The sequence below is a fragment of the Prionailurus viverrinus genome, chromosome E3, assembly GCF_022837055.1.
Source record: "Prionailurus viverrinus isolate Anna chromosome E3, UM_Priviv_1.0, whole genome shotgun sequence".
Classification (NCBI taxonomy): domain Eukaryota; kingdom Metazoa; phylum Chordata; class Mammalia; order Carnivora; family Felidae; genus Prionailurus; species Prionailurus viverrinus.
The window spans coordinates 1,087,070-1,110,889 of NC_062576.1; the positions used below are offsets into that span (position 1 = coordinate 1,087,070).

Below are 23,820 nucleotides of genomic sequence, written 5' to 3' on the forward strand. Positions count from 1 at the left end.
GGGCCTGACCGCACAGTGGCCTTGAGGACAAGGGGAGCAAAGGAAATCCCTTGTGTTCCAATCCTGCCTCCTTCCCGAAGCCTCCAGGGAAAGCCTTTCTTCTAACAGCATGGAGCTTTGGGGACCACCGGGTCGTGACCACGGACGACCCAAGTGGGTCAACTGGAAAATACCACCAACCGTAAGACACTTGAGCAAAAGGCTGGAACCAAATTAGAATTCTGAAATCAGAATTCTATGTATCTGAAACTTCAGCCAAGAAGCAGCCTCACAAGAAACGCTCAAAGTCTCCACAAGACAAAACTTACACGCTCCTGAGGGATGAGCACAAAACTCTGCACAGAGACCCGTGCCTGGAAGGGGTGGGAACATGCTGCCTCCTTATGTTAATCTATGCGCTTTTGGAAGTTGTCAAAAACAAAAACAAAACGGGAATAGCAGTTTTTAAAGCTAGCAATGGTTCTAAAGTTCATTTTAAAGTTAACAAGCAGGGTAGGGGCGCCTGGGTGGCTCAGTCAGTTAAGCGTCCAACTCAGCTCAGCTCATGATCTCACGGTTCGTGGATTCAACCCCCATGTCGGGCTCTGTGCTGCCAGCTCAGAGCCTCGAGCCTGCTTCGGATTCTGTGTCTCCCTCTCTCTCTGCCCCTCCCCCGCTCATGCTCGCTCACTCTCTCTCTGTCTCTCTCACAACATAAACCTTAAAAAAATTTAAAAAAAAATACAATTAACAAGAAAAAATATTCTAAAAAATTCTGTAAATGAAGACTCTTCCTACCAGATATTAAAACCTGTTACTGACTAGAAAGCCTAATCAATGAAACCAAGAAAAGATCCAGAAATCGATCCGCTAGAATCTAATACTGATATTAAGTGGATTTAATAGGATTAACGCCCATCTCACATCAGCGAGGGGGGCCACCGGCTGATCATCAGTGGGGGCAGGAAACGCGGAAACCACTGGAGAAAAGGTATGGCTGGACGCAGCCTTTCAGTGACATAACTTCCAGCTGAATTGAAGCTGTGATTTCCAAAATTAAACAGTAAAAATAGTAGATAAGAACCATGGTATAATTTTAAAAATCATGTTAGGAAAACACAGGAGGAAATCTCCCAGTAACGTCTCCCGTTAAGACGGGGTTTCCCAGATGTCTCACCAGAAGCACAGACAACCAGAGACAACAGTGGAACTTCAGAATTAAAAATTGTGCTCCGAAGGATGCCATCGAGACAGTGCAAGCGTCGTGCTAAATGACAGCAGCCGGGCGAGAAGGGCACAGCGCGTGGCCGCGGGGCCGGTGGCACCGGGTCCTTGGACGTGACGGGAATACTTGGAAACAGACAACGTGACCGTGGCAGACGCCATCACACAGCTCCCTTTAAAATGGCGGGTTTGGGGGCGCTGGGGCGGCTCAGTCACGTGTCAGACTCTTCATTTTGACTCAGGTTATGATCTCACAGTTCATGAGTTCGAGCCTCGCGTCGGGCTCTGTGCTGACAGCTTGGAGTCTGCTGGGGATTCTCTCTCTCTCCCTGCCCCTCCCCCATTCGTGCTCGTGCTCTTTCTCTCTCTCAAAATAAATAAGTAAACGTAAAAAAATAAAATAAAATGGTGGGTTTTCTGTTATGTGGTTTTCACCTCAGTAATAAGAAATATATACGTATATAGCTCTTCAAGAATATACATTTCTTTTTTTTTTTTTAATGTTTATTCATCTTTGAGAGAGAAAGAGAGACAATGTGAGAGGGGTAGAGTCAGAGAGAGAGGGAGACACAGAATCCGAAGCGGGCTCCAGGCCCTGAGCTGCACAGAGCCCGACGCGGGGCTCGAACCCGCGGACCGTGAGATCATGACCTGAGCCGAAGTCGGACGCTCAGCGAACTGAGCCAGCCAGACACCCAAAAAATTGGTAAAGGATTTGCGTGGACGTCTCTGTGCAGCACGTACGCAGACAAGCCGGCCGGCGTACGCGCAGATGCTGACCGCCTGGCGCCCACGAGGGCGTCTAGAATCAGAGGCAGGCGGTACGATGCGTTGGGGGCCTGGGGACCACCGTGCACTGCCAGGGGCCACGTGCCCCTGTCCTGGACCCCCTGGGAGGCCTCCAGGTGTCAAACAGAGAGCCCCGTAAGACACAGCGAGGCCAGGCCCTTCCCGGAGGAAGGCGACCCCTGCCCCTGTTCGCAGCAGCACTTCCTGTGGGAGCCGAGGGAGTCACGCAGCCCAAGGGTCACCGATGGACGGGCGAGTCGAATGTGGCCTGTCCACACAGCGGGAAGCAGTCCACGATAAAGGGGCTTGTGGCGCCGATGCCCACGGGCACGTGGCTGAACCCTGAACACATGGTGCTCCGCGGGGGAAAGAAGTCAGAGGCCACGGGGGGGGGGGGAGGGGGGGGGACGGGGCGGTCCACTGATATGACCCGCCCAGAAGACGTATCGGGACAGAAAAGCAGATGTTACTTCCAGTAGGGGCGGGGGTGGGGGTCGTGGAGGGAAGGGGGAGGGGCTGCTGAGGGGCACAGGGTTTATTTTGGGAAAATGTTCCAAAATCAGGCAGTGGGGACGGTTACGCAGCCGGAAACGCGGTGAAATCGCGTCCGTTCACACCTCACAAGGGCGAGTGGCCTGGCGTGAGAGCTGCGTCTCAGTAACGCCCTTATGAGTCAAAAGAAGCCTGGGGCAGAGCGGGCCCCTCTAGGTACCCAGAGACCCAAAAACCACAAAACGCTGATAATTTTGACTCCACCAAAGTAAAAAAGTTTCCACTGCACACAGCACGAGCAGAGTCAAAAGGCAGCGCGAACCGGAGGGCCATATGGTCTCGAAGGGTCAGACCCCCAAACGTGGAAGAACACGAGAAAACGAAACAGCTAACAAGGTGTCAGCCAGGGCGCCAACGGGAGGCCACGGATGAGACGCAGAGGACCCCAACCCGCGCCACGGACGCTCAGCGTCACTCATGATACAAAATGCCATAGGGGCGCCTGGGCGGCTCGGTCGGTTAAGCGGCTGACTTCGGCTCAGGTCGTGATCCCGCGGTCCGTGGGTTCAAGCCCCGCGTCGGGCTCTGTGCTGACGGCTCGGAGCCTGGAGCCTGCTTCGGCTTCTGTGTCTCCCTCTCTCTCTGCCCCTCCCCTGTTCGTGCTCTGTCTCTGTCTCAAAAATAAATAAACGTTAAAAAAAAAAAAAAAGCCAAACAAGGATCCCGCAGGGACACAGCAGAGGAGGATCCCGGGGCCAGGGTGTGCGGGTGACGCGAAGTCTCCCGGAATCACAGTCACGTGACCTCCCACGTGCAGGAATTAAGGTTCCAGGACCCGCCACGGGTCCCGCGGTGGCCTGGCGGTCACAGGGGGTGGGGAAAGGCAGAGCCGGCGTGTCTGTCCAGGGGCCTGGTTCCATGAACCACAATTCTCCACCGGAGGGGTGACTCCGCCCCGGCGGGCAGGACGGGGGCCACGCTCGGTCACAACACTCCTTGTGGGCACGGGGCTCGGTACCAAACCACGGTGCCCCAGGTGCTCGTGGGCAGGTGGACGAGCAGACAGGACGAGGCCGGTCCACGCAGTGGACGTCGTCCCCCACAGAAAGGCCGAAGCCCTGACAGGCGCTACGAGGCGGGCGGAGCCTGGCCACGTGGCACTCAGGGAAAGCGGCGGAGGCCAAGGCCACCTGCTGCCTGCGCCCTTTCACGAAAATGCCCACGACAGCCACGTCTGTGGAGACGCAGAGCCTACGGACAGCGCTCGGCCTGGACCAGACGGCGAGGAGCACGGGTTCCCTTGTCGGGCGTGAGGTGCCCTAAAAGTGACTTCGGCGACAGTGGCCTGACCGTGGACCCACCGGAAACGGCTGAGCTGTGTGCTTCGAAAGGGCGAACCGGGGGGCGGACAGCACCGGACACCAAGGCCTTGCTCACCCCATAAGCCCATCCCCCTGCCCCGCCCACCCCTCCCTGCCCCCAGCCCCCTGGGCTCCCCGCACCACCGCCCTGCCCTCTGCCCTCACCCCTCTTCCCCTCCCCCCCACCCCCCACTCCTCAACCCCCCTGCCCCCCACCACTACCCCCTCACAGTGCCGGCCACAGCCAGGAGCCGGGAATACCGGGGGTGGCCACTTCGAGGTGTCTGTGACCCAGGGGGCCGGGCCGAGGGCCCCGTGGGGGGTGCGGCCGGACCACAGGGCTCCTCCGACCCCCCGCAGCCCCATCCCCTCGGGGGCGTACCTCCACTTGGGCCTCCTCCCAGGCATCCAGGCGGACTGACTTCACCTTGCTGACCTGGGGGATGTTCCGGTGGATTCCCGAGCAGCTCAGGCAGATGAACACCCCCAGGGTGTAGGAGGCCCAGTCGGGATCTGGAAGGCAAAGGCGAGACCCTCAGGGGCTGGAGCTCGGCCGGGCCTCTCTGTGGCCTCAGTCTCTCCACCTGTGCGACGGGAGACCGGCGAGGAGATCCCCGGGGCGCACCGGCTCTGTGCCCCGCGCGGGGTCCCTGCCACCACCCACAGGTGAGCGGCCCCACCCCCGAAGTCCCAGCTCCACAGATGCCCGAGCGGACGCGCCGCGGCCACGGAGACGTGCTCGACAGCGACACTCGATCGGCACCAAGTGCGCCGGGCGCGACGGGGACACTGGCTTGGCCACGCGCCCACGCGCTCGGACGCACCCCGACGTCTCGCTCGGTGCAACAGCCACGCGCGTATGCGGATGGCCCTTGACCCGGGCAGGCGCACGGGTCCACTTTTCCGCAGGTTTGCCAGGTTTCGCGTTGAGCCACGGCAGGCGAGCGTGGCGGAACGTGACGCTTGTTCACTCGGCACCGACGGCGCCTCCAGGATTGTCCTTCCTGTTGCGCACACCCCAGCCTGGTAACGGCGCGCAGGGCCGGGGGCTGGAAGGACCGAGCCTCAGAGCCAGCTCTCAGAAGGGGCGGCAGCCTCTGAGACACCTTCCACTTTTTTTTTTTTTTTTTTTAATTTTTTTTTTTTCAACGTTTATTTATTTTTGGGACAGAGAGAGACAGAGCATGAACGGGGGAGGGGCAGAGAGAGAGGGAGACACAGAATCCGAAACAGGCTCCAGGCTCCGAGCCATCAGCCCAGAGCCTGACGCGGGGCTCGAACTCACGGACCGCGAGATCGTGACCTGGCTGAAGTCGGACGCTTAACCGACTGCGCCACCCAGGCGCCCCGACACCTTCCACTTTTAAGTGAAGCTTCTGGATCAGCCGGTTCCAGTCAAGAGGCCAGGAGGGCCAGAGCCCCTCCACAGACACCACAGGCCCAGCCACAGGCCCACGGCTCTGTGCCAGGGGTGTGTTTGCAGGGGGCGTGCATGTGCGAGTGTGTGAGAGCTCATGGGTGCACACACATGTGAGTGGGCAGATGTGGGTGTGCACATGTGTGCGAGTGGGCAGGTGCGGGGGCTGTGAAGGGGCACCTGGGGCCCTGGGGTCCCCCGTTCCCACCCGGACTCTCGCTGCCCCAGGGCAGCCGGCCTCTCCCCCTCCCGCCCGTCTGGGGAGACGAGGGCTGCCCTACGGCGAGACCCGAGAGGGACACAGGCGGCCGGGAGGCTGGGCAGTTGAGCACGGGGACAAGAAGCACCAGATCTGGCGGCCACGGGCCTCGCTACTTTCCGAACCCAACAGCCTAGCTCGCGGCACCCCCGTCCCCACGGTGCCCACGGGGTGCTGAGCCGAGGTCTAGCAGAGGAAGTGCGGGCCGGGGAGGCAGGCTGCTTCTAAGCGGCGCCCAGAATAGAGAAGTTTCAGGAGAACAGCCACGTCATCCCGAGGGCCCTGCGGCCCCCAGGCCGACTGTCTGAGGGGCGGGGCCTCCGAGCCCTCCCTCCTGGTCCCCACAGGTGCTTATGGGGTGGGGGTGCGGGTGGCTGGTGCAGGATGGGGGTCCCGGTGGGTCTGGGGCGGGACGGGGAGGTGACCCCACGCACAGACACAGGCTCCTGGCCGGCGCTCTGAGACCACCAGGAGCCCCGCCCCCCCCCCCCCCCCCACCTCCTGTCTATCCCGGGGTCGCCGACCCAGAGGCTCCCACGAAGGGCGCAGCCCAGGGAGCCCGAGGCCTCAGAGCCTCGGCTCTGGGAGCCTCGCCACCCCCGCCCCCCCCCAGAAGAGCTGTGAGCAGAGGCGCGGAGCAGACAGGCACACCCGTCCTCCCACACGTCCCCTCCATCCATTTCCCCCACCCCACCACCCCCGGGGCCCTTCTGCCAGCTCCGCCCACAGGCCGCCACCCCGGAAACCAGAACATCATCAGCTTTCTGCTTGGAACCCACAGGGGACTTTTCCCCACCTCTCCGGGCTCCTCCCCACGCCCGGCCCGCCCCATCCCTCCCACACCTCAGGGCAAATGTCACCCTCGCAGGCCCCCCGAACACCAGCTCGAGGGACCCCCCGCGCGTCCCCATCATAACGCCCTCTGGGTTCTTCGCGGCATCTGCCGGTCCCGACACTTAGTTCCTTCCCTGTTTCTCGTGTGCTGTCGGGGCCGCTGCGCGTGGACGGGTGCCACGAGCCCCCTCCCAGCAGCCCGGCCGCACCCACATTCGGTACCCAGATGCCTACGCTGCCCCCACAGCCACGAGCTCCCTTCCGCTGCTCCAGGGTGACGGCTTGGGGGACGCCAGGGCACAGGCCACCACCCCTGCCGCCCTGAGCACTGACCTGGGCACGAGGCTTGGCTGCGGCCAGAGGCCAGGCCTCCAACGTGCCAGGACCGTGGAGCAGGCAGGCCGGGCACGTCGGGGGCCCCGGGAGTGGGCCGCGGGGAGCTCGGGTGGGGGGGAAGGCCACGTCCCCCCGGCTCTGCGCCTCCCCGGGGCCCGGGGGGCAGAAGGAAACCCCGGGCGGGGGTCGGAGAGCCACAGACCCACCTCCGGCCCAAGGGCTCTTGGCAGCACGCGGACAGAAGACCGCCACACGCGACCCAAGCCTTCACAGGAACACGGGGACGCGGACAACACGCAGAGAAGGAGCGCGGGGTCCCCGGCTCTGCACGAACCCACCTCTACCTCTGCCCGCTATTCTCAGAATACCCTCTCCCTGAATTCTGGTGTCATTCTCGAGAAACCGCCCGGCTGCTGCGAGGGGCACATGGAAGTCCCGCCCCCGGTCTGCCCCCCGCCAGGCCCCCGCCCCACGCACCCCTGTGCCGTGGGCACAGCCCACCCTTGGCGGCCCTCCTGGAGGCACCCACCCTCCCTGGGCGCCAGGAGCCGCTCCCTCGTTTTGAAAATGCTGCCCCACCAGGAAATGAGGAACTCGTCCGGCAGGAGAGAACATGAGCAGGGAAGATCCACGCGGGCCGCGGACTCGGCCGCCAGCTGGGCTGGGTCCCCTGGCGCTGCTGCCCGGCCGGAGGGGCCCGCCCAGCAGCGGAAAATCACAGCAGGGCAGGCCGGCGGGCTTTCTCCCACAGCCACGGCTCCCTCCCGCATTCGTGCTCAGGAGAGACGCGGGCCCCCGCCCACCTGAGCTGCCCCACTGGCCGCTCACCAGGGAGGACCCCGTGGCCCCGTCACACGCGCCGCAGAGCTGAGCAGACCCCCCGGAGCCAGATGGCCCGGCTCCCCCTCCCTTCCCACCCTTCTCAGCTGGGCGTCCCAAGGCAAGTCGCTGACCTGCTCTGGGTCTGTTGCTGGCCTGCAAAATGGGCACGCAGAGCATTCAGGTGCAACAGCCGGGCGCAGAGGGCTCGGTTAAGGGCACTTGTGCAGCGGCACATGCGTCCAGGCCACACTGCCTGTCCCAGGGATTACCAACGGCTCCTCCGTTCACCCTCAGATACGTCCCGGTTCGGATGGTAATTTCCTCGGCCCCCGGGACGAGGGTCTGCCGCAGAAACCATTGGAGCTCAGCGGCATCTGTTCCTCCAGCTCCCCGGGGTCGGAGCTCACTTCCCAGTCTCCTGGAAGTTCGGCGTGGCTGGGGTTGTGGCCCGGGGAACGTGATTGGATGGACCCGTGTCCCTCTGGGCCTGGCCGACAGCCACCACCCACCCACGGTGCTCATGTCTCCATCCTTGGCTGGTGGGGGGGGGTGGGGGGGTGGAGGCCATAGCGGGAGGAGCCTGGGCCCCGGAGGCACTGTCTGCAGCAGAGAGACCCGGGAGAGCTGGGACCGGGCACCCCTGCAAAGCTCTGTGTTATAGGCAAATGACAAATGACAAGTGTGGTCTCTGAGATGCGGGGTGTCTGTTACGGCCGCTGGCCTTCCTGACGAACTGTCTCCCCATTCATTGGGGCCCCCAGGACCCAGCGCAGAACCTGGCCAAAACCAGGGGCCCAAGAGTTCATGATGAATGAGCCACCCAACAGCCCTACGCGCAGTCCCACTTCCAAGAGAGAGTCAAGGCCTCGTCCCCCACCTCACCGGCCCACGTCCGCCGAGGATGCGCGGGCAGGCGGGGAGCGTGCAGAGCACAGGGGCTTCGCGGGGAAGAAGGGAACTGGAGCGGGGCCCACGGCTTGCAGTGAAATGCTGTCCCGGAGAACGAGTGGCGAGGACCAGCGCAGGTCCCAGGAAGCGGAGAGTCCCAGCTCACCACTCGGCTGTGCCTTCCCCAGAGACCTTCACGGAGCTGCTCACAGAGTACCCGGCAGGTACAGAGTCTCGGGTGAGCAGCACCCCTTCCGGGCCTCACCCTCCTCATCTGTAAGATGGGACAGTAGCAGACACCTGCAAAACGGGCCCAACTGGGAGAATCACCGGGGTGCAGGAGAGACCCCCACTTTTCACCACCCGGGGACGTCTGCTCTGAGAGTGGACCTCTAGCCCAGGCCTCCCTCCTCACGGCCTTCATCCACCTGTGTGTACATTCTGAGACTGGCTGAACAAAGACCACCGGATGCCCCTGCCCGGCCATCTTCTACGCAGTGTCCCCGCCCGGAACATCTGTTCGCAGAACACTTCGGCGGGGATTAGCAAGCTGCGGCCCTCGGGCCCGGTGTTTTGTAAATAAAGTTTTATTGGCACGCGGCCACGTCGATCATTTAGTCTATGGGTCCTTCTGCAATAGCCCAGCAGAGTTGAGTGGTCGTGACAGAGAAGGTGTGGCCAGCAGAGCCCGAAAAATTTCCTATCTGGCCCTTTAAGAAAACATTTGCTGCCTGGCTCAGCAGAAGAATACCGACTCTCGATCTCGGGGTCTTGAGTTCGAGCCCCGTGTTGGATGTAGAGGTTAAGACACAAAAAGAAAAGAAAAAGAAAACGTTGGCCAAGCCCCGCATTACAGGGAAAAGGGGTGAGACACAGACGTGAGCCCAGGGAGGACCTGCGATCGGAGGGGTGCTTCCTGTCACTGCTAACAATCATCTCTGACAACAAGGCTTCTGGGTTTAAGGAGCAGCTACAGATGGGCCCGACATCTCAAGACTGACGTGAGGACCCACTGGTACACAACTTAAGGCTGCCTGCAAGCCTGCCCGTCTGGCTCAGTTGAAAGAGCCCCGTGTGCACGCCCGCACACAGGAGGGCTCCGTCCAAGGGGGGCTCAAGGAAGTCTGACTCTAAGAAATGGAGACACTAAGCCTTTCGCAGAGGAACAAAGACAGAAACCGGGGCGCCTGGCTGGCTCGTTCAGCACAGCATCTGATTCTTGATCTCAGGGTCATGAACTCGAGCCCTACGTTGGGTAGGGAGATTAAAAAAAAAAAACAAAAGACAAAATCCGGTACATCACGTGTGTTAGAGGCTATCGCTCGAGGAACAGGAGGTTTGTCGTACCTTTTGAGAAAAGCGTTGGTGACGAAATGCCGTCACGCATCCACCAGAAAAGCTACAATGTAGAAGACTGGACCCCCGTGTGACGAGGGTGCAGGGAGGCTGGCGCCCTCATACGTCACCCGCAGGACGCTAAGTGGCTTCAAGTCACAGAAGTCAACTTCTCTCCCCCGTAAACCAGCATTCCGACTCCCAGGTGCTCACCAAGGCGAAAGGCAGACACGTCCACAGGAAGATGGTCACACCCAGTAACAGAGACAGGACACAGGCCACGCAGTCGGGGATTTATGCCAGGAATGAAGAGCTGCCTTCGCATCTGGAAATCGGTCAACGTAATTCGCCATGTTCACAGGTTAAAAATTCACGGGACTGTCTCGTAGGTCCGGAAAAACCACGTGACAAAATGTAACATCCCGATCAAAGTTCTCAGAAAACTAGGAACGGAGGGGACCTTTCCTAACTCGGTACACAAGCTTCTATGAAACACCTACAGCTGACATCATACCTAACGGAAGAAGACTGAATGTTTCCCCCTAAAATCAGGACCAAGACGGGAAGGTCTGTTCTAATCGCTTCTAATTAAAACCTGAACTGGAGATTCTAGTCAGTGCCATAAGGCAGTGACAAAAGAAAAGGCTTCCAGGTTGGCAAGAAAGAAACAAAACCTCTTTCATTCACACACAACATGATTATCAATGTAGAAAATCTGATGGATTCCACAAAAACACTACTGTAACTAGTAAAGTTGAAAGACTGGGGCTCCTGGGGGGCTCCGTCGGTTAAGCGTCCGACTTCAGCTCAGGTCATGATCTCACGGTTTGTGGGTTCAGGCCCCACATCAGGCTCTGTGCTGAGAGCTCAGAGTCTGGAGCTGCTTCAGATTCTGCGTCTCTCTCTTTCTCTCTCTCTCTCTCTCTCTCTGTCCCTCCCCTGCTCACCCTGTCTCTCTCTCTCTAAAATAAATGTTAAAAAATATATAAAGCTGCAAGATATAAAATATACAAAAATCAATTATATTCGTATATATCAGCAATAAGCAGCCGGAAACTGAACGCTTAAAAACACCATCTACGGGGCACCTGGCTGACTCAGTTGAAAGAGCATGTGACTTGACCTCAGGTCATGAGTTGGAGCCTCATGTTGGTTGCAGAGATTAAATAAACTTAAAAAAAATTAAAATACCATTTACATTCTAGAGATTGTTGTACAACGTGAATGTGTTTTTAATTAATTTTTTACTTTTTTTTAAATATTTATTTTTGAGAGAAAGAGAGAGATGTGAGTGGGAGGGGCAGGGAGAGGGAGACAGAGGGTCTGAAGCTGGCTCCAGAATCCCAGCCGTCAGCACAGAGCCCAACGCGGGGCTCAAACTCACGAACCGTGAGATCGTGACCCGAGCCGAAGTCAGACGCTCAACCGACTGAGCCACCTGGGCGCCCCGACAATGTGAATATTTTGAATGCAACTGAACTATACTTAAAGAGGGTAGGGGCATCTGGGTGGCTCAGTCAGTTGAGCGCCTGACTTCGGCTCGGGTCGCGATCTCACGGTTCGTGAGTTCGAGCCCCGCGTTGGGCTCTGCGCTGACAGCTTGGAGCCTGGAGCCCTTGGATTCTATGTCTCCCTCTCTCTCTGCCCCCCTCCTCCCTGCTCGTGCTCTGTCTCTCAAAAATGAATAAACGTTTAAAATAATTTTTAAAAAAGAGGGTACAACAGTAAGTCTTATGTTTATGTGTTTTACTACAATGAAAAGTTAAAAACATTGTTACAGAAGCATTGAAAAAATCAAATACCTACAGGTAAAATGACAAAAGATATGCAAAACAGCACATTGGACACTACAAAGTGTTGCTGGGATAAATCACAGACCGCCTAAATACGTACGCAGAGATACAGTTTTCCTGGGTTGAAAGACTCAATATCGTGAAGATGAAAATTCTCTCTAAACTAACCCAGAGACTCAGTGATCCCAATCAGAGTTCCAGCAGGATTTTAAAGTATATATTCACAACCCGGTTCTAAAATTCACGTGCAGCTACAGGGGACGTAGAGAAGCCAAAACAACCTGGAAAAGGGACAAACGCTACTTGGTTTCAGTGGAACAGAACAGAGACCCAGAAACAGTCCACACGCATTGTTGACAAAGGTGTAAAGGCAACTCAGGGGAGAAAGAAGAACCTTTCAGCGCATAGCGCCGGAACAGCTGGAAAACATCTGCAAAAATGTTAAACTGCCATCCACACCCCCTGCCACGTACGAAAAGTCACTCGCGACGCACCGCGGTGCCAACGGTAAGACCCAGAGCCAAGGAACTTGCCAAAGAAAAGGAGAGAGGCCTTTGGGACCTTGGGTTAGGCAAAGCCTTGTTAGCCACAGAAAACTGAAAAATTAAACAAGTAAGTTAAGCTTCATCAGAATTTTTGGAAAGATCTGCTCTTTGATTTTTTTTTTTTTAACGTTTATTTATTTTTGAGAGAGAGAGAGACAGAGCATGAACAGGGGAGGGGCAGAGAGACAGGGAGACACAGAATCTGAAACAGGCTCCAGGCTCCGAGCTGTCAGCACAGAGCCCGATGTGGGGCTCGAACTCATGGACCGTGAGATCATGACCTGAGTGGAAGTCGGACGCCTAACCGACCGAGCCACCCAGGCGCCCCAAGAAAGATCTGCTCTTTGAACTTTTTTTTTTTTTTAACGTTTATTTTTTTTGGGGACAGAGAGAGACAGAGCATGAACGGGGGAGGGGCAGAGAGAGAGGGAGACACAGAATCAGAAACAGGCTCCAGGCTCTGAGCCATCAGCCCAGAGCCTGACGTGGGGCTCGAACTCACGGACCGCGAGATCGTGACCTGGCTGAAGTCGGACGCTTAACCGACTGCGCCACCCAGGCGCCCCAAGATCTGCTCTTTGAAAGACACCGGTTGAGGGCGACACACCGGGGACGTTTTGCAGATCGTGTATCTGACGAAGGACTTGCGTCCAAAGTACATAAAGAACTGTTCAAACTCAGAAGAAAAGAACTCCATCAGAGAGAGAGGCAGAGGGAATCGACCCAGCAGAGGCGACGTGCGGGCGGTACCTGGCACGGGTAGTGCCTGGCTGGCCATCCGGGAAGCGGGACGGGCGTGGGAGCTCTGGGGCCAGGGCAGCCCGCCCTCCAGCCTCTCCTCCCAGCATCCCGGCGCTCTTAGACGGGGTGCACTTTCTTGTGTGTAACTCACGCCTCGGTAAAGGTGAATTTAAGAAAGCGGAGGTGTGTCTAGACCCCAGCCCTACCCCAGACACCGGAGAAGCAGTGAAATCAGGGCCTCTCACCCCGGTGCGCCCTGCTCTGCGGGGCAGGCAGGGACCTGCTGGATGTGGGCCCATCCAGCGGCCTGACCTTGGAGCAGGAAGCAGGAACGTGCTGGCCATCTCGTCCACCTGGGGTAGGGGCACTAACCCCCATCACACTCGCTTGGGGCTAAAGATCAAGTACGTTGTCCCACCTGGTCCCGTAGCTCTGCCCATCCTACTAGTAGTCTACTTCTACAGAACAAGGCATATAAAGCCCAGAGAGGGTCACACACTCGCCTGAGGTCACACAGCGGCAGAGCTGGACCAGGCTGGCACCTGTCTCCCAGAGCCCGCCCGGACCCTGTTCAGCACAGGCAGGTGCCAGGAGCGTGGGAAGTGGCACGGGCTGTGGGACCAGGCAGGGGAGAGGGAAAGAGGTCCTGGGGGCGGGGGTGGCCTCCCAGGGGGCCGTGTGGCAGGTCCACAGGGACACAGGGGGGTGGGCACAGTGGCCCCGCCTCCGGGCAGGGCTCCCAGCACCCGTGGAAACCCACTAGAGGAGTGACTTCACATTCGGGTCCGACCCTTCCAGGGGCAGGAGGGGGAGGTGCGGGGACCCCGGGCCTCTCTGAACACCCTCACGATGGGCGCAGGGGCTCGCGGCCTCCCCCGGGTCGTAAACCTCAGGCCCGGAGAAGCAAGATGACTGGTGACAGGCACAGGCTGGGCACAGCTGGGATCCCACCCAGCGAGGCCCGCCCGTCCGCCATCCCTGGAGGTGACGGACTGCCCACCACCCCTCCGGCCTCCCCTCCTGGGGCGGGGAGTGTGGAAGAGGAGTCCAGCCTCCGCGTACGCCTTCGCCTCACAAACCCGTAACAGACGGGACAGAGGTTCCCCGCCTGGGGAGCCCTCACCGCACCCCACAGATGAGCTCTGCGTTGAACCAAGGCCAAGGCCGCCAGGAGAAGTGCCGGCAGGAGGCGGGACTGGGCTGGACCGCTGGGGAGAAGGAAGCAGAAGCCTGGGGCCCGTCTTCCAGGCCGGCAGGGTCTGAAGCAGGGCTTGATCCAGAAAGAGGGGTACTTTGACCCAAGGTGCAGAGTGCGGTTCCCGCCCAAGCCTCAGGCTAATGATTCCACAGCACTGTGTGGGGGTGCCATCTGCCTAGCAAAGATCCTGCCCAAATGTCCCCTCTGTGGTCACGCAGGACGGCGGCTGAGTGCCACTCGGAGGCCGGCCAGCCCGCCTGTGTGAGGGGCCTGCGCACAGTAGGCTCACAGCAGCCCCAGCGAGTGCACCACCAGGGCTGAGAGCCTGTAATCCCAAAGATGAGGCATGGGGCACCTGCCTCCCCCTGGGGCCAGCCGGGGACATGGTCCTGCTGTCCTTGGACTCAGTGACCCTAGAGGGCCCTGTCCAAGCAACACACACCTGAAATGTCACCCCTGGGCCTGGGGCCTGGGAAGGCAAGAGCCCTTACTTTAGGGGCGCCTCGGTGGCCCAGTCGGTTAAGCGTCCGACTTCGGCCCAGGTCACGATCTCATGGTTCGTGGGTTTGAGCCCCACGTTGGGCTCTGTGTGGACAGCTCAGAGCCTGGAGCCTGCTTCCGATTCTGTGCCTCCCTCTCTCTCTGCCCCGCCCTGCTCATGCTCTGTGTCTCTCTCAAAATAAATAAACATTAAAGAAAATTAAAACAGAAAAGACCCTGAACTCAAAAAGTTAAAAACAAACAAAAGCCCTTATTTTAAAGATGGATCCTGACTCTGGAAGGAGAGTTCTGGAAGTGATTCTGAGCAGCCCTGTAAGACTCCTGGGCTCCAGCAGAGGGACCCTCCCCCCTCCCACCGCCGCGTGCCCCTAAAACCACCACAACAGAGGGCAGAGGGCCAGTGCCCAACAGACTGGCCCTCTGCTGGTGCCCACGTCTTACCAGGACCAGCACCCCCACAGGAGTCAGGTTAGTGGACTAACTCCTCGCCAAGTGCTCCTGCTTCTCCTGGAGCCAGAGACTCCCTGGGCTCCCAGCCCCTCCCTCCTCCCTGAGAAAGCCCCTGGGCAGACTCTCAGGAGGTCACCCTCACCTCCAGAGTGGGGCCTCCAGAGTGGGGCCTGTGTGCGCGTGCACGGAGGACAGGAGCAGCTGGATGAAGGCTGGCGGGAGGTCCCCAAGGGAAGAAGGATGGGGCTGATGCTTTAGTTCTCCAAGTGGCAGGGCTGGGCCTGTGGGCTTCCTTCTCAGGCCGTTGGAGCACAGTCAGGTCTGCCCACCGGTGCACATGCACCCCCCCCCACCCCCCCGCCAATATGAGAGCCAGGCACCAGGGGTAGGATGTCCACATGTCACGCTCCTAAGCTCAGAGCCCCTCGGGGGGGGGGGGCAGGGGTATCCCAGCAGCAGAACCCCCTGACCCCAGGCAGGAGGGTCCCACACCCTATTCCCAGGCTCTGCTCTGGCTGCACCTCCTCCCCAGAACCAGACACACAGCTGTCCAGAGCCTGCCCTCCTCCTCTCTTCAGGCACCAGGGATCAGGACTTCCTTGCCCAGGGGTCTGGAGTGAGCCTCCAGCACCTGTGGGGACAGAGGGGGACACGGGGGGGGGGGCAGAGGGGGACAAGGGGGGGCAGAGGAGGGCAAAGGGGGACACGGGGGGCAGAGGAGGGCTAAGAGGAGGCAGGGAGGAACAGAAGGCAGCAGAGGGGGGCATAATGGGGCAAGGGGGACAGAGGGGGCAGGGGGGACAGAGCAGGGGTGGGGGGTAGAGGGGGTAGGGGGGCAGGGGGGCAGAGGGGGGACAGAAGGCAGCAGAGGGGGCAGAGGGGGACACGGGGGGAGCAAAGGAGGGCAAAGGGGAGGCAGGTGGGGCCAGAGGGGGGCCAGAGCGCAGAGGTGGGCAGAGGGGGGGCAGGGGGGGCAGAGGGGCGCAGAGGGGCGATGGGCCTGAGCCTGCAGTTCTACCCCTGTCCCCAAACCCACGACATCAGGGCTGCCGGCCCATCAGGCCAGGGCCTCGCCCTCTGGGGTGACGTTGTCCATCAACCCCAGGCTGCCAGCTTCTTCCCGACTCCCCCAGCGACCCCCTCCCCCGCTCCCCCCCTCCCGTGCCTTCCGGGGTGTCACTGCCCTCCATCTGCCTCTGCTCTGCATTCTCCCAGGGCTTGGAGGTGACTCAGCCCCTCACCATTTCCTGGAGCAGAAGGGAGGCACCTGGGCAGGTGAGACACATCCTGGGGCTGAGCCGGACTGAGCCGGTATCGTCTGGAACCGTGGTCTGGCACAGCCCGGTGGCCGGGGCCCCAGAGAACGTCGCCCCTCCCACGCCGAGGCCCAGGAGTGCGGGGGGCTGAGGTCCAGACATACAGTGGGCCCGGGGAGGGGGGAGGGCACAGGCGGCCCCTCCCCCACAGCCGCCCTGCTGTTGGTTTATCTCGTGGCCCCCCCCCCCCCCCAGCAGAAGCCAAGCTCCGGGGGGGGGGGGGGGGCACTTTTGCCGCCACCAAGGAGGGGCCATCCACACAGTGGCGCTTAGCGGCCCTGTGGCACCTGGAGGAGGGAGGCTCCCACGTTGCCCTTGTTCCCCCCCCCCGCAGAGGACCCGGCCTCCCCTCCCGACCCTCCCCTCCGGCCCACCTGGCCCAGGGGCCTCCTCCTGGCACGTTCCCTTCCCCGTCCTGGCCCCACGGTACCTTCCGGCCTCCACCCCCGCGTTCACCGAAGCCCCGTCGCAGACACCGCTGGCCTCCAAGGTGCCGACTCGAGCCCTTCAGGGACGGGGCGGCGCGCGGCCGGCCTGCGCACCCCCGGTGGTCTTCCCGCCCACCGCCAGCTCCCCAGCTCTCCGTGGCGCCCCGTCTGGTCCCCCGGCTATAAACACCCAACCGTGGAGCTGAACGGAGGCCGCACGGCCCTGGAAATACGACAGACGCCACAGAACCGTTGGCTTTCACTGGTCGATTCCGTTTGTGTGACTTTCCCCTCGGCGAAGAAAAACACGAAACGGAAAAAGGTGCACACCGTCGGATATTTTCTACCTGGGTTCTACCTCCGGCCGCTTCTCCAGAACGCTCCTCAGCCCTGAGCTCGTGTCTACCCCCCCCCCCCGCCCCCCGGTCTGTGGCGACCTCTCAACCCTAACGCCAGCTCCTGGTCTCCACCCCACTCCCTTCAGCCTCGGCCAAAAACTGCAGTGGCCTCGCCTCTCCCTGTCGGCACCCCACGCCCCAGGTCGCAGCACACGCTGTTCCCCGAACTTCAGAACATGCGCAGAATCTGACCGCTTCCCGCGGCGTCACCTCTTGTCCGAACGACTCCAAAGTCCCCCCACGGTCTCCCGGCGTCCACCCCACCTCTGTCGGCCGGGGACTCTCCCCGAGAGCCGCAACAAGGCCCCGCGTCACCGTGTCACCGATGAGCCCGTCCCCCACCCTTGGCTCTGGACACACCGGCCCCCCCTGCCCCCCCTTTCGGCCGGGGCCACCCGCCTTCCGGGGGAGCCGTCTCCCCTCCTCTGTGGATAATTCCGGAAACTCCGGCACTGGACACCCCTTTTTCTTACCCACCTCTCCCCACGTCCCGTCCTGGTGGCACCCTCACGACACCCTCGCCGTTCCCCAGGACCACACCCTGACCTTGGTCACTGCCAGTAACCCCACGCTGGCCACCTCAGCACCTGCGCTCCCCCGCGGCCTGCCCCGACGCCAGGGGCCGCCGGTCCATTCGCTGCCCCTCTCCTCACAGCCCCGCGGCCTGTGCCCCTCACGTCCACATCGTGTAGAGCCCATCCCTCCACCAAAGCCTGTGCCCGAAGAGCTGAATGTTCTAGACCAGGGGAGGCCTGGATGGAAAACTGCGGTCAGTGGTCAATGTCAGCTCTTAGCACAGGAGCAGCGACGCCTGTGGACCCCTGGCCCCGGGCAGGCGGCGGCCCAGCACACAGGTGGGCATCGGGGACCCCGTCCTCCACATATCGTCTCCGAGCTCTTTCCACGGACGGCTGCCTCCAACCAGGAGGTGGGCGGCCGCTACCCCCCGCTCAAGTGACCTCCAAGGGCATAAAGGCCCAGCACCCCCTCTGCCCCCTTGGACGGCAGACCTTAGAGACCGGGATATTCAAAACCCCTGCAGAGACAGGAACGATTTTAAAGTGACCACAAATCGCCAGAGAAAAACTAAGACCCAGGAAGGTATTAAGTTTACCCTCAGGCTGATCCTTGGCGGACATCTTCCAACAATAAATAAACAGAGAGATGACAGAGAGATAATAGATAAATAAACAAAAACAATGACGAAACCCTGGGACGAGCGGAGAGCCTGATCTCCAAGCTCCCACCTTATCGGAAAACAGTCAGGGGGCAGAGACACAGACACGCAAGGCCCATTCGAAGGAAAAGATGAACAAAATGTGCCCCCGACCAAGATTCCGTAGCAGATAAGTTACACAGACGCAAAAACCAGTTTTAAATGTGCTCGAGGAGCTAACGGAAAAGTGTGCAGAAAGCCAAGAAAACGATGTACAAACTAACGCGGGATAGGAATAAGACAGACGGTACAAAGGAACCAGAGAGCGACGCGGAGGCAGAGCGGAGCAGCGGGACCCAGGGAGGCTGCGGGGCGAGGACCACACGGAAAGATCGAGACCTGGTGAGCAGAGCCTCAGGGGCCAAGCGACGGGGCGTGGGGGCTCGCGCGGGCGGGGGCAGGGACTCGAGCTGGGGACATGACGGCGGGAAAGTCCCCCAGGCGCAGGGAGCCGGGAGCTTACGCATCCACGAGGCTCCTGAACGCTGCGACCCAACAGCGCGACGTCCAAACCCAGACTCGAGGGCCGTGGAGCGGGACAGTGGCCACGGGTCACTTCCGACACGTCCCCAAATAGATGAGGAGCAGGCTTTCTCCTCGGAAACGTCAGAGGCCGGAAGACCGTCAGCCGATATGTGCAAAGGGCTCAGAGGGAAAGGCCGTCAACCGGGAATCCTGTTTCTGGCAAAACGGTCCTTCGAAAGTGAGGGAGAAATCCAGACCTTCCCAGCTAAACGGAGGCCGAGGGAGTTTGTGACCAGACCTGCCTGCAGGTGAAACGACAGGACGAGGCCGGACGGAGACGAAGATCTCCGGAGAAGGAAATAACGCGGCGATTATAGAAGCTAGTGCTGTTAGACACTGGAAGGCATTCAAACAACGGTTTTCTACGGAAGTTGAGACTAATTCATTTAACGAAAAAAACAATTATCAAAGCAAGAGTCAGTGTTGCTCTAACTTTGGTATTTACCCTAAATCTTATTTTCTACATAAGAAACTACTGCATTTAAAATTTTTCTCTCAAAATAAATAACTTAAAGGAGACAGCGTGGGGGTGGGGGGAGCGGCAGAGAGAGAGAAGAAGGGAGAGAATCCCAAGCAGGCTCCATGCTGTCAGCACAGAGCCCAGTGTGGGAGTGGAACTCCTGAACCACGAGATCATGATCCGGGCCACAGGCAAGATCTGGGCCAAGTCGCTTAAGTGACTGAGCCACCCAGACGCCCCTACAGCACGTGACTCTGATCTTGGGGTCACGAGTCTGTGTTCCACATTGGGTGTAGAGATGACCTTAAAAATTTTTAGCAGGCGCCTGGGTGGCTCAGTCGGTTAAGAGTCAGACTTCATTGAGCTCCGGTCATGATCTCACGGTTCGTGGGTTCGAGCCCCGCGTCGGGCTCTGTGCTGACAGCTCGGACCCTGGAGCCTGCTTCGGATTCGGTGTCTCCCTCTCTCTCTGCCCCTCCCCTGCTTGTGCTCTGTCTGTCTCTCTCTGTCAAATATTAATAAACATTAAAAAGAAATTTAAACAAAGAATACGTAAAAAAATTTTTTTAAATAAAATAAATACAAAAAGAAGAATGACTATTTATGCCTCAGGGCACACGGTGTACCAAGAGGTAAGACCGTGGCATCTACAACCACGGGGTGTGGTCCCGGCCGAGCGAGGGAGCAGTTTCTGCGCGTTCCTGAAGCTCAGCTACTATAAATTGGATCCAGGAGGTTATAGATTTCAGATGTTAGATGGAATCCCCATGGCAACCACAAAGAGCCACAGAACATACACAAAAGGGAACCGGGGGGGACTTTCAACACTCGACTACAGAAGCTCAACACGAGAGAGGACAGGGACGCGGGAAGTGAGGGGCGGCAAAGCCGCAGGCCACACACAACGGGACGAGCGCGAGCCGGACGGCAGGCCGTCCTTATCCCCGTCCACGGGAAAGGTGAACGCGGGAAGCTCTGGGATCCACAGACAGGGAGCGGCGGGCTGGGTGACAGCCCGTGGTCCAGCCACGTGCCGTCTGCGGGAGGCTCGGCCGAGGTCGAGACACGACGGGGTGGCGGTCAAAGGTGGGAAAGGAGATTCGTGCGCACAGCTGCCAGGAGGCTGGAGCGTCTCGCGGACGCCAGACAAACAGACTCGAAGTCAGAGCAAGGTCCCAAGGGACAAAGAAGGACGTTGCACGTTACTAAGTCCTCAGTGCGGCCAGAAGACGTGACACACACTCACGCCTCGTGCCGCACCGTCACGACCTACGAAGCAAAACCCGGCGGGGGTGAAGGGAGAAACAGCCTCGAGTGGCACACGGGGGGCTCGATACCGCGCTCGCGGTAACGGACGGCGAAGTCCGACACGGGAAACGAGGCCTTCACGCAAACGACCAGATCCAACCACACGCGCCGCCGACCGGGACGCGTTCTGGCCTGGTGCCCACGGGACGCGGCACGGGACCGACCCCACGTGAGGCCGCCTATCGGTCTCCCACGAGGTGTCCTCTGTGGCCGCGACAGGGCGGATGCAGTGAGAAGTCAACACAAGGAAAAGTGGAACGTTCACGACTTCGTGGAAGCAACGCGCTTTTACGGAACGACCAGTGGACCAAAGAAGAAGCCGCAAGGGAGGTGAGCAGACACTTCGAGGTGGGGGAAGACGAAACACCACAAAACACGGGACGCAGCCGAGCGTGCCAAGGGCGGGTCTGGCGCCGCAAACGCCGCCGTTAAAGCACAAGGAAGGGGTCCGGCCCGCGACCTCACGGACAGCGGAAGGAAGCCGACAAAGAAGAACAAACCAGACCCAAGGCCGGCACGAGGGAGGGGAGACTGGAGCGAGCTTGATGACGGAGGGAGTAGAAACGCAGGAGAGAAAGTCAACGAAACCGACAAGAGCCGCCTCTTCCACAAGAACGGCAGTTGGCGAGCCTTGAGCCGGACGGACTAAGAAACCCACTCGGGCCACTAAAATCAGACTCAAAAGCGGGGACACTGCCACCAGAAATCAAAGGGTCCGGGAGACAGCGCTGTGAGCAAGGTCGCCGACGACGGGGGAACCAAGATGAAGTGGATAAATCCCTGGAAGCGGAAAGGCCGCCAAGACGAACCCGCGAAGAAATGCACGGTGTGCACGGGCCGGTAAACGAGTCAGGAGCCCCCTCGGGAACCACCCCCGCCCCCCGAACAGAGCAAAGTCCTGGTCCCGACGGCCTCACTGGCGAGGCCCGCCGAACGCTTCAAGGACACCCCACGCCGGTCCTTCTCAGACTTCTCCAGAAACGCTGAGGAAGAGGGAGCGCGTCCCAACTCCTTCCAGGCGGCCGGCGTAGCCCCCATACCAAAGCCCAAGGCGCCGGGAGGAGATCGGGGACCACCACCCCTCGTGAGCGCTGATGCAAACGCCCGAGCAGAGCGCCGGCAAACAGACCGCGACAGCGCGCGCACGGGCGACGCGCCCCGAGGGGCCTCGCGCCTGCACCGTGAGGAGGGCTCCCCACGACAGGCCGGCGGGGGGGTGGGGGGAGGTGCGCGGCCCCTGGGCAGAGGGGGGAAGACCCACGCGATCGTCCACCTCCGCGGACGCGGGATCGGCCCCTGGCCGGCCCCACGCGGTCATCACGGCACTCAACCAACCGGGAACGGGAGGAGCCACCTCCACACGGTCCCCGCCGTCTCTGGAGAGCCCACGGGGGACGTCATGCGCAGGGGCGAGACCCTGAGAGCTCCTCCTCGAGAAGCAGACAGGCGAGGAGGCCCTCGCCGCCTCCATTCCACACCGAACTGGAAATTCCGGCCAGAGCAAGCAGGGAGAGAGAGAAGGAAAAGGCACCCAGGGCGCAAAGGAAGCAGCAACACGGTGTTTGCGCAGGACGTGGTCCCGCCACACAGAAAACCCCAAGGGCTGCACGAAACAGCCGTCGGAGCAAGTGGATTCAGCAAAGGAGCGGGACACAAAGTCAGCACATGGAGATCCGTTGCATGTTTATTTTTATTTATTATTTTTTTAATAAAAGAAATTTTACTTTTTGAGAGAGAGCACAAGTGGGGCAGAGGCAGAGCAGACAGACAGGAGCTCCCATTTTTTTTTTTTTAATGTGTTTATTCATTTTTGAGAGAGAAACAGAGAGAACCAGCTGAGGAGGGGCAGAGATGGGGCAGGCGGACACAGGATCCGAAGCGGGCTCCACTCTGACAGCAGTGAGCCCGAGGCAGGGCTCAAATTCACGAAACGTGAGATCACGACCTGAGCCAGAGTCTGAGGTCACCCAAGTGAGCCAGCCAGGCGCCCCAGTAGGCTCATTTTTACACCCAATAAGCGATCCGAAAGTAACTTACAACAGCATCAAAAACAATATGATACCTAAGAAATAACCAAGCAGATAAAAAACTTGCAGATGATAACTATAAAACATTGTGTGAAGAAATGAGAGATGTAAATACATGGAAACACATTCCATGTCATGGACGAGAAAACTTGAAACTGTCAAAATTCCAGGGGCGCCTGGGTGGCTCAGTCAGTTAAGGGTCCAACTTCAGCTCCGATCATGATCTCACAGTCTGTGAGTTCGAGCCCCGCATCGGGCTCTGTGCTGACAGCTCAGACTGGAGCCTATTTCGGATTCTGTGTCCCCCTCTTTCTCTGCCCCTCCCCTGTTCATGCTCTGTCTCTGTCTCAAAGATAAATAAAAACATTTAAAAAAATTAAAAAAAAAAAGAAACTGTCAAAATTCCATATGACCCAAAGCAAATGTACAGACTCCACCCAATCCCGATCAAATTCCGAATGACATATTTTGCAGAAATCAAAACCCATCCTAAAATTCATATGGAATTTCAAGGGACCCTGAAGAGCAAAAACAATCTTGAAAAAGGACAACCAATTTGGAGGTTTCACACCTCATGATTTCAGAAACTAATGCAAAGCCACCATAATCAAAACAGACATAAAAACAGGGCACCTGAGTGGCTCAGCCGGTTAAACGTCTGACTTCAGCTCAGGTCATGATCTCACGGTTTGGGGGTTCAAGCCCCGCGTGGGGCTCTGTGCTGACGGCTCAGAGCCTGGAGCCTGCTTCCGATTCTGTGTCTCCCTCTCTGTCTGCCCCAACCCTGCTCACACTGTCTCTCTCTCTCAAAAATAAACTAACATTGACAATTTTTTTTTTTAAAAAGGAACAAGAGAGATCTTTCATAAGCCACCTAACTCCACACCTCAAGGAACCAGAAAAAGAAGAACCAAAGAAGCCCGAAGTTAGCACACGGAAAGAAATAACCAAGAGCAGAGTGGAAATGAATGAAACAGAGATGAGAAAGGCGATGGAAAGATCAATGAAACGTACAGCCGCTTTGGGGGAAATACAAGCACAAACCTTTAGCCAGACTCAACAAGAAACACAGAGGGGCAGCGAGAGGACTCAGATGAGATCGGAAACGAAGAGGAGTCGTGCCACTGACACCACAGACACACTGGGGATCACAAGAGACCAGTAGGAACGACTGCACG

At 59.1% G+C, this 23,820-nt stretch overlaps 1 protein-coding gene across 1 annotated transcript in view; it reads right to left on the minus strand.

Annotated features, from left to right (window-relative positions):
• ADAP1 (ArfGAP with dual PH domains 1) overlaps window positions 1-23,820 on the minus strand; it is a 50,835-nt gene that overhangs the window by 19,392 nt on the left and 7,623 nt on the right. The window contains exon 2 of the mRNA XM_047837616.1: window positions 4,228-4,358. Coding sequence (XP_047693572.1) covers window positions 4,228-4,358 — 131 coding nt within the window. The remainder of the gene's footprint in view (window positions 1-4,227; window positions 4,359-23,820) is intronic.